The 11,714-nt window shown below is 32.6% G+C and overlaps 1 protein-coding gene across 1 annotated transcript in view; it reads left to right on the forward strand.

Annotated features, from left to right (window-relative positions):
- SEMA3A (sema domain, immunoglobulin domain (Ig), short basic domain, secreted, (semaphorin) 3A) overlaps positions 1-11,714 on the forward strand; it is a 202,311-nt gene that overhangs the window by 59,082 nt on the left and 131,515 nt on the right. The window contains exons 3-4 of the mRNA XM_005880033.2: positions 3,758-3,915; positions 6,557-6,619. Of these exons, the coding sequence (XP_005880095.1) occupies positions 3,758-3,915; positions 6,557-6,619 (221 nt within the window). The remainder of the gene's footprint in view (positions 1-3,757; positions 3,916-6,556; positions 6,620-11,714) is intronic.

Raw genomic sequence — 11,714 nt, forward strand, 5'->3', positions numbered from 1 at the left:
TCGTTTGGTTGTTCCTCACTAACACCCCTGCCGGCCTGGTCACCCCACGCAGCCTGCTTGTTCAGTCGTTTGGTCATCCCTCTCTAACTCCCCTGCTGGCCTGGTTGTAGGCAGCCATCTTGAGGGTGTGATGGTCAATTTGCATATTACCTCTTTATTATATAGGATGCCTTAAAGATTATATTAAAGTTGAGAGAAATTGAAGATAGGGGACCAGTTAAACTATTGCTTTAAGCTATAGTTTTTAGTAGTTATTGCTATAGTACTGAAAAGCAAGTACTATTGATTTGTTTTTATTAAGGAGTCCAAATATATCCTTTCTTTATTAGTAAGTTCCACAATTGATCCTTCTGAAAAATTAGATTTTCCTAGAAGATGATGACATTTTAGATTGTAGACATGTCTATTTTCAGGTTTTATTTCCTGTCTTTCATTTCTGTTATCTTCTCATTAATCAATTTTTTTCTTCCAAAAATAATTGATTTTCTTATTAGTTTGGAACTTTGACAACCAGAATTTATTCTCTTTGCTAAGTCAATTCTTCTTTTTTTCTGTGCTCTTTAATTGCATTTTGGTAAACCTTTTATCTCCTATTCTGACAATGAGGGAGTGAGCTGGAAGAGTTTACAAATAGTTGTTTTGACTTGAAAGAAGATCCAAAATGTTGGGTATATTTTCTTCTGGGGAGAGATATTCTTCATTTTTTCATATTTTGGTAATTGGTGTGTTTCTTTTTAATTCCCATCAAAAACAGTCTGTGGAGTAGTCTCATGTTCATACCTTTCACTCCTGCCTTCACTGTACTTTATACAGTAGTTTCCTTTTATAAAAGAAAAGGATAATGCACACACAATTAATTTCATGTGTGTGTGTGTGTGTGTCTCATTAAAACAGTGCCTGGTGTGCACATGTTAGTTGTGATGATAATCATGATCATGATCATGCTGATTTTGTACTTTAGCTATACTTTCAATTTTTATAGATATTTTACCACAGTTTTATAGTCATTTGGACTCCTAGAGTTTGTTTTTATAATAAAGCATTTGTAAACATAAGTTGTATAATTTGTAGCCCCTTTATTACTAATTCTGTATTTTAGCTATACTTTCAATTTTTATAGATATTTTACAACAGTTTTATAGTCATTTGGATTCCTAGAGTTTTTTTATAATAAAGCATTTTAAATATAAGTTGTATAATTTGTAGCCCCTTTATTACTAATTCTATCCTACCTTGGATATATGGATGAGTGCCAGATTTCAACATTCTATATTAAAATGTTTTAGGCTTCACTGTATTGGATATATTCTCTTAAAAATTTGTGGCTTGATATTTCATTGTTATTGTGTCCTCCTTTCATTTAGCATGAATATTTTCTTGCCTGTTTTTCTTTATTTTTTCTATGGGATTCAATGGAAGCTTTCTCTCTCAAATTTACCTAAAAAAAAGTCATATTTGGTTTTGTAGAAGCATTCTTTTGTTGGCAGTGCAAAATATCATTTATTGATGTAAACCCAAATAGGAAGTTTAGAAGGAATATAATTATAACAATTAAGGGAAGAAATCATGACAATTCGAACTAGACAGTGACAGTGAGTATATAAGCAAAAGAAACTGTAGGAGAAGTTGTTATAGTGTTAAATAAAACTGAAGCGATACAGAACTTATTATAGTGTTAAACAAAACTTGTAGTGTTAAACATAACTGGATTGGATCTGTGGATGATGAAGAGGCTATGGTTTGCATGATTTTTTGGGTGAGTGATATTTGCAACCAATTTGAAAATATACAGAACGGTGATGACGTCAGTAATGCAGAAAAGAAAAGGAAGTGAGTTCTGTTTAAGTCATGCAGACTCTGAGATTTTTGTACGATATCTAAATAGAGGTTTCTGGTAAGTCTTTTTTTGGCCTTTGAAGGGAGTCTGTCTGGGAAGATATGCATTTTGTCAAAATACTTCTAGTGGTGAAAGCAATAGTTGCAGATAAAATTACTCAGAGAGTTATAAAAAGACCAAATAATATCTAGATAGAGGTTTCTGGTAAGTCTTTTTTCGGCCTTTGATGGGAAATCTGTCTTGGAAGATATGCATTTTGTCAAAATACTTCTAATGGTGAAAGCAATAGTTACAGATAAAATTACTCAGAGAGTTATAAAAAGACCAAATGCATAGCAAATAGAATAATACACATATTGACAAGCCTATTAACTAAGACAAGTTTTGTGCCAATGAGAGGGAACCAAACTTCCCAACAGTCAGTTATTTGTATTCCCCAAAATGTATTATTACATTTCTTACATTTCTGCTCAACAATCAGTTCTTAGTTTTCTCAAAAATTCTAGAAGTAATATGGAGCAAGATATAAAGGGCCTGGCCTCTGGCATCAGATTGAGGCAGATATCTTGAGTCTACATCAAGCCAGCTCTATGACCTAGGATATTCTTTTAGGTTTGTTTGTTTGTTTGTTTGTTTCTTTGTTTTAGTCTATTTCCTCATGAGATAAAATGGGGATGAAAATTTTCATCTCATAGTGTTGCCATGAGGCTTAAGTGAATCTCCTAGTACTTATAAACCATTCAGCAGATTTTGGCATATAGTAGATACTTAAAACTTCTTTCTCTTATATTTTCCTTATTTCTACCTCCTGGTCTTTATTCATGTCCTCTGCATGGAATGCTGTACTACACCTCTTTCTGCTGTTGTAAGTCCCATATATTACTTAAGGCCAGGTTTAATTGCCACACCCTTTCTCCAAGGATTATTCACTTCTTGTGACATTAATTCCCCCATCCCCTATTAGCTTCTTCAGTTCTTATTATTCTCTTTGTTGTTGTTCTTTTCATTTTTTGCTTCTCTGATGCCATTTGTGTAACTTTCCATAAAGGTTCTATTAATCTTTATACTCCACATACTTCTTAGCCAATGCCTATGTGTTTACATAATAAGGACTGAATATGTATTTGTTGAATTAGTAGTTGAATGACTCCACTAAATAAATAAAACAAATCTGAATCCTCAAATTAGATTGTGAACACATACTTTTTAATATTATACAAAGTGGATAAAAGGTTAATATCACAGATGGGCCTACTCTTGAAGTTTTACATGCATATTTAAGGGAAAATGTATTGCCTCTTCCTCACAATTTGGGCCAGGGCACTGTGTATTATGTGGGATATAGAAACATGGATGGTAGTCTTAGCTAGGAATTGATCTTTACTTGTCCCAAGCTAAATTGTGGGCACCTTTTACTCTGATCAGGGAGTCTATTTAAGGCAAAAAGTTTCAAATTCTGCAATAAAATGAGGCCTCAAATAGCCTAGGAGGTTAAATAGTGTTTCCCCAGACTACCGTTGCTTTGATGGCCCTAATGCTTATTCTTCTAGATAATGATTTGGAGCAAATGAAGCTACTTACAACAATATTTGTAAAATTAAAGATGTTTTATATAGAATACCAACCATTCTAATTCATTGCTAAGTGCAAAGAGATTCCATCAAACCAGTGTGTGCACAAGCTATATCTCTCCCTTCCTTCAGCAAACTAATTAGTATAATTCCCATCTCAATGAAATGAAAAAAAAAAGGTTTCTGAATATTTCTTATTTCTTAAAGAGAAATGGCTTCTATATAGTTCAATGAAGAGAAATCATTGATTGGTAACTATAGCAGGCAGTAGCCAGATCACCATGTGTTAAGTCTATGCTCATGTAGGACCTCAGATTAACACCCAATGTCTTGCTTTGTTACCTTGCAGAAATGCTGGAATCCAACAATGTGATCACTTTCAACGGCTTGGCCAACAGCTCCAGTTACCATACCTTCCTTTTGGATGAGGAACGGAGCAGGCTGTATGTTGGAGCAAAAGATCACATATTTTCATTCAACCTGGTTAATATCAAGGATTTTCAAAAGGTATCTTTATTCTAATATATGCACTGTGGTACTTTTAAAACATCTCAAGGATTCTCTAGCTATATAACAGTGTGACAACTGAAAATTTGTTTGAATTAATACTTTATCTTTTCAGATGCAAACAAAAATAATACATTGATTTAACCATCACAAATCAATGGCTGCAGTAAACCATAAAAATCTTCAAGAAAGAAACTATAGTTGTTGTTTTTTAAATGATATAGTTATATCATTTGCCTGCATAAAATAAATACCTGAACCATTATAGAAATATGTTATAATTTAATTCATGTATATATGTATGTATGTATATACTATGTGTATATAAATATAAATGTCTACATTTCTATATTGCCAGCAAATACATAGTTCATCAATCACTGTACACATGCTTAATTTCATGTGTCAACTGTGCTTGTAAATAAAATTTATTGGAAAACAGACACTCATTCATTTACATATTGTCTATGTCTGTTTTTATTCTACAGTGGCAGACTTGAGTAATTGTGATAGAGATCATCTGGCTAACAAAGCCTAAAATATTTATTATCTGGCCTTTTAAATAAAATGTTTGCTAAATCCTCATCTGGAAGATCAATTTTCGGTGTCAGACTTTTGCATATGGGGTCACTTAGGCACTATCTATTTATCAGTTTTATCCTAATCCTTTCTAGTGTTTCCAGCTTATTTAATTAATAGGTTATACAGTTTTGAAAATAAACATTGACTGAAAATTTTGTGGAAATTGTGCTACTGCGTCTAAATGCTATATTCTATGTCAAACATTTTCCCTCACTCAGTATTTCTGGTCTTAATTCTTTGACCTTTATGTTTATACATCTTATCTCTAACATCATCTTATAATTTCCTCAAGAATTATGACACTATATTATTCCCTATAGACTTTATGACAATAGTATATGCTTAGGAAATAAGTTGTTGAAGAACATTAAAAATAGGGTCAAAAGAGCTTAAGAGACAAATATATTCAAACAGATGTAAATCCTTAAGTAAATTGTATTTACTTTTATAGGCAGTGTGATATAATTAAAGTTAAATAATATGTTTGAAGTGGGATGTTTTAAAATTAGAATTATGTTTTCTATTACTAGAATAATGATTTTAAACTCAAGAACAGGAGATATAACATTATGACACTGTGCAAGTCACCTAACTTTAATTCATTATTTCATTATAGCAGGGGTTGGCAACTGTAGGTTTACAGTTGTTCATATGAAAAATAATACAATAATTAATAAATAATAATATAAGAATGAACTGTGTTTAGTGTAATCACAACTGTAAACCTACCTTTACCCACCCCTATTTATTACAAGTCTCATTGTTAGAAGAGACACCAAGATATATCCTGGGCATATGGCTCTACTATTTTTCTCATCTATAAAATAATAGGCTATCTTCTAAGATAATTCAGTTCTTTTCAATTTTAAAACTAACTGAACATATAAACCAAGTTAAGACTATTCAGAAAAAAAGTAAATACATTAAATATATATTCTGAAGTGATATGTACTCATATTGTCTAGATATATATTCACTCACATATTTATATTTATATATGAATTTTATAAAATGATAAAACATTATAAACACCCAATATTTGAACTGATATAATCTCCTATTATTAAAATATCAAAAATTAAATTGTTGTGCCCCAATACAGATAGGTGTCATTGGATTTGCTAAGGGAAACTAAAAGATTATATTAGAATTTAGATGAGGGTAAATGCTTTAATATGATTGAGGGGAAAGGTATCTACAGTCCTCTAAGCCACCAGGAACACCTTGGTTATCAACCACTGTCACAGTATTCATGAAATATAGGAACTTTGGAAAGGATGAAGACCAAATATTAGGCATGAAAACACAAACAATTATTTCTTAGTCTGTTTTGCTTACAGTAAAAAGAGTGACTATTTTTAGAGCTATCTAGCTTCATTTCCCCCTTTATCTCCTGAAAGTAAAATAAAGCTACTCTTAGCTATTAAAAAATATACCTTTCGAAGATGGGTTTTTCTAATCCTATCAGCTGTTTGTTCTAGCATGTCATGCTGAGATTTGGATTAGGGAAATGGATCCAGAGCAATCAATCTCTTCACTAGATTCTCACCTCCTCTCAAGATGATCTCTCTTTCCCCAGCCTGCCTTAGAGTTCTTTCCACTACACATGGATTAGCTCTACAGGCATACCTGGGAGATATGGCAGATTTGGTTCGAGGCCTCTGCAATAAAAGAGGTGTCCCAATAAAATGGGCCAAAATCTTTTTGATGGTGGAGGGTCTTGTCTTTAATTTGTAAAAACACACAACATATGTGAAGCGTGATAAAGCAAAGCACAAGAAAACAAGGCATGCCTGTATTGATTGACTACATGGATGTCTGTGTTGCTCAGCTCTCATATACAGCAAAGCCACCTGGGTACACGAATCATGAGTGATTTAAGCTAATACCAATGAACTGAAGCCACTGCATAGTCTAAACTGAAAGGTTCCTGCCACATAATGCTTTATGGAACTCTCTTTATCTCAGTTGCCCCAACTTGGTCTGACAGACTATAATGCTGGATCTAGTATTAATAGAACTTAATTGGCATAAAATAACGTTTCTTCTCTGCCCTTAGATTGTGTGGCCAGTATCTTACACCAGAAGGGATGAGTGCAAGTGGGCTGGAAAAGATATTCTGGTGAGTATCAATCTATTAAATAATTTTAGTCATTGCATATAGTCATTTATCACTCGATAATCATTCTTGCTGTGTTATCTTAACACCATCCTTTATTTGTGGATTTAAATACTCTTTAGAAACAAAATATTAGTTAATTTTGTATATTTGTATTATTATGTAAAGTATTGACAGTGTTATATAAAGTAAGTAAAATACCAACAAGCCTAAATAAAGCAAAACTATGTTCCCTTTGATTACTTATACATATGCAAAAGATAAAATGCAGTTTTGTAGCACATATATTAAGACAATTCTTTGTACAGATTGGCTTTAATATGTTAATTTTTCTTGAATTCCTTTTGAATTATATGAAATATTTTTGCCTCTGAGTCATCATAATTAAACTACCCCTCTTGTCTTCTTTTTATTCCTTTCTTTTTCCCTTCCTTCTTTTTTTCTTTTTTACTTTCCCCATTGTCCTTCCTTCTTCTTTTTCTTCCTTCCTTTAAACATCCCTTCCCTCTTTCCTTGCTTCCTTTTTTTTCTTATATGTTGATATTCCCAATTATTCATTGTACTTGAGCAAGTACCTTAATTTTTTTTTCTATTCAAATGTTTTGGAGCATTTTGAATATTATCCTAGAAGCAAAGATCAAAATTTCTGTGCCTCTGATAAAGATTTTGGAGTCTGTGGCATATATGCATTTTAATTTGCCTATTAACACACAGATAATAAACAATAGAGATTTGAAAAATATACCTTATCTACTCTGGTGTTATCATGATATCTAGCTCACAGAATTCCTTTAGAACTCAAACAATCACAAGTAAAATTATGACATTGACTATAATGCACAATACAAATATTAACTATTATTGTTGTTATTATTTATATATGTTGCTTAGACAGTATCTAAGTGAAATTAGTTTGGTCCTGCCCCTCCCCCCACAACTCTGCTATCAATACTGTATAATAAGAGATTCTAGTGTGAGCCCAGATGCAGTTAATTCAGCAGCTGCAATATAGTCATGATCCTCAAAGTACTGTATGGGAAGCCCTGATCATGACCTCAGAGGTTTCCTCTCTAAGAAGGGCAAGTTTATTATATTTTCCAGGCTTACTGAAAATGCTTATAGGTTTTATAAAACTAAATTAAAAGGAACTAAGACATCATTTTATAGTACCTTGTAATCAAGATTCTAAAAACTTATAAATCATGTTTCATATGTTATGGTAAAGATAGGTAGTTATGTGTCTATTGAGAGATGTGAACTTTTAAAAGTTCAATGGTATGGCAATATTAGCCAAACCAATCTTTGCAAAATCAACTAATTAATGTAATGTGATAGAATCTTTGTCTTTGTTATTCCTTTATGTTATGCATTAAATCAATTTAAATGTTGTGGATTTTAAGTTATCTTTTATAACACGTATCTAATAAAAGGAAAACCTAATAGTTCTTAGATATTTTAGTTTAAGAAAAAAATGCATTTTCCTCTTGTTCTAAACACCAAACACAAAAATATATTTACACAGTAAAATGTACTTTATACTATTTTTCTAGTAACCCATTTCTTTACTATTACTTTTTACTGACCTATTATTCAAAATATATTTTATGCATTTATAATTTATTTTATTAAAGTTTATTTTACTTTTTAAATAACCTCATTTATGCACTTCAATTTATATATCTATTTCATTTAAATCAGATATATGGCATTGATTGATTATTTTTGCATTATTTAGATACAGACCAATTTTTTTTTTCATTTCTTTCTAATGTAATTGTAGAATAGCAATTAGTTGACTCCCTGGGATTTGTAACATTTCTCCCTTGATAAACATTTCTAAATAAATAGCATACTTATTTTTACCAATAATTTCTGAAATTATCACTTGGGAATAAAGATGAAAGGTAAAGAGTTTTTTTTTTATAATTTTCATTCAACACCTGATTTTTGAAGTGATACATGGACAGTTCGATGGAAATTCTGCACTCTTGAGGAAATAATCGTCAGCTGTGACTTACGGGCAGTGATTCCTTTCAAAGAGCTCTTGTGATGCTGAAAACCACAAGAATGAGGCTTGAGTGGTTTTCGCAGCCATGGGGACTCCAAGATAGAATTGTAACCAAAATAGGAACTGAGCTGAGCATTTATAGAAAAGTAAACTAATGACCTCCCTGAGTGCTCCCTTTGGTTTCTGGAACCTGAGTTTACCCTTTCTCTTTGGGCTTCAGTGTTCTCTCAGAAAGCCCTCCGGAAAGAAGGCTCCTTTAAACAAACAGTCCTGGGGGAAGTGCTCTCTTCTCAGTATTAGATTCAGATGCAGGGATTCAATAGGAAAAAACAGCAAAAAAAAAAAAGCGGGGCAAAGACACTGGCTAATGTTATGTACCTTGAGCGTGGGTGAAGATGGTGCCACTGAGTGTAACTTCATACAGAAAACTGAACCCTTTCTCCATTCTCCCAGGCATCTGGGAAGATACAAACCATCATTTCTCATGGCTCAGTTTTGCATCAAACACATATGTGAAGTCAGCAACTGGAATTTGAGCAGCTATTCCACAAAGATGGACTTTGTGGTAAAGAGGGAATCTGCAGCCTAAGACACAGTTACTTATATTCCTGCTCGGTGTCTCTCGAGAGAGCATGCATACATGTGTCTGAGGCTGCTGATGACATTTCTGACAACAACATTAATCTAAATTTATTTTTTTCCTCTTGTAGAAGTGAATATAGAGGATATATACCAATATGCCTTCTTTTCTTGGTGTTGTAGTTTCTAAACCTTTGTTGTGGTTTTTCTATATTACAGGAGTGAACTGCTCATGAACTTTTCCATTGTTGTTACTTGAGAGTTGTAATTGGAAAAAAAAGTTATATAATATATTATATTATTGAACAGAGACCCTGAAAAAGGAAATAAATGCAATCCGCATATGTCCATTCTGACTGCTATTATCCACTTTACTTTCATTTTTTATATAGCCCTGATGCTTAAAATCCACTTTGTTATTCACAATAACATTTCTATTGGGGGATTAACTTCCTTGACCCTGTTTTGCAAGTGAAAACTGAATACATGCTAAACTGGTAAAAGAATCTGTTTCGAATCACTCGCTCTCTGACTCTTCTTTGTTTATCCTATTAAATCATCTCTCTTTGCACTGTTGCCATAAAACCAAATGGCAACCGTATGACTGTTAGAAATATTTTGAATATCATTGGAAATCAAAATCTCAACCATCTGAGATGAACAAAAAAAATCAGATTCTCATAACATTCCTATTGTTGGATACATTTCAAAGAGTAATATTTCATGCACCTGAATTCTGGGACATTTTTGAAATTCTTGAGGGATTTATTTTTATAATTTTGTCCTTAGTTGTTATTATTCACTTTTGATGCTATCATAGATGATAACGTTTTGTCAAATTATTCTGGCTCAAATTGCAGGACCTTAGCAACATTAATTTCTGCCACATGAATGCAATTGAGAGGTTGATGCTACCCAAGCATCTTAAGTTGCAGTGCAGCCCAAAATGCATGTTAGTCCTTGAATTTCATTTACTTTTTCAAAGGTCAAAATTGACAACAAGTTTAATATTTTTATTTTATTTTAGAAACTTCAAGGAATTATAGAAATTTGTTAAATGGATAGTTAGAATAACCTCCTCATTCTACAAAAGTCAATCATAACATTTCATTACATCTCTAAATCCTATGTATAATTATTGGGAGAAAAATTTTCATGGGTCTCTCACACTTCTGCACACCTGATGAGAAAAAAGTACTAACTGCCTATTTTGTAGACTATATTTAGGGATATTTGTAGTGAAGAGACTTGAAAGGCACTGCCTCTCTGTGAAGCAAAAGGCTGGTTTGCAAAGAGCCTTGAGAAGTAGAGATAGGGTCTCCATTGGCACAAAAAACAGGTTTGCTTACTGTCCAGTAAAATGAACATAATGCCTCCCTCAAGTTCCAATACGCTTTGACTATTATGAAATATTCAGATTCCCTCCACCTAGGGTTTTTCCCCTGTAATACAATAAATGCCAGTGTCACCTGGCTCTTTTCTCACTGCCCAGAGGGGATTGGAGCTTGAGGAACTGGCATAAGAAATGCTGATACTCTGAGTACTGCTATTTCTGCAATAAAGTCTTTTATCTCTGACCCAGGAGACATATATCTTCTGCCAGCATCCATGAAACTGTGCCAGGGTAACTTATTTTACAAGTAAGAAAAAAATCACAGACCCTTCACAGTTCTTGACAGTATGGATTACAACTGTTTTTTGTGGACAAGATATCTCACAAATGAAAGACTATAGTCAGTTTATTCATTTTTAATATACATTTTATTGTTTTTTTTTAAAGAGAGGAAGGGAGAGAGGTAGATAGTTAGAAACATCGGTGAGAGAGAAACATCGATCAGCTGCCTCCTGCACACTTCTTACTGGGGATGTGCCCCCAACCAAGGTACATGCCCTTGACTGGGATCGAACCTGGGACCTTAGCATCCACAGCTGATGCTTTATCCACTGAGCCAAACCGGTTAGGGCAGTCTATTCATTTTTAAACATGATTCCCATGATGAAATTTGATGACACTTCAGGTAGAGATAACTTATTTTTTATGAAGGCCAGTGAATACCTTATTTATTAAATATCAGAGAAATAAGCACAGATTTTCATGTGTACCAAGATGTGAGTGTATTGCTGCTTGGAGTTAAATTTCAGGTAAATTAAATAGGATTATAGTTTTAATTTGACATTCAAAAGTGGTAGTAGTAATAATAGCTAACACTCATTGAAAACTTATTAAATATACTTGGTGTTGTTCTTAATGAATTGCTTTTATTAGCGTATGTATGTAACTCATATTTGGATATGAAATACATATTTCAAAGCAATTGGATGAACTAGTTTTATATCTTAGGTAAGAGACATATATGGGAAATGAAGCTTTACCATTAAAATTACCTTAGAAACTAGGTTTTATTCTTATTTTTAATTCATATGTTTTGCTAATAAAAAATATGATGGTAATCATTGTGACTGAATTGTCATGAATTAAGTCATATATATATATATATATATATATATATA

This window comes from Myotis brandtii, unplaced genomic scaffold (assembly GCF_000412655.1).
Source record: "Myotis brandtii unplaced genomic scaffold, ASM41265v1 scaffold621, whole genome shotgun sequence".
In the NCBI taxonomy this organism is placed as follows: domain Eukaryota; kingdom Metazoa; phylum Chordata; class Mammalia; order Chiroptera; family Vespertilionidae; genus Myotis; species Myotis brandtii.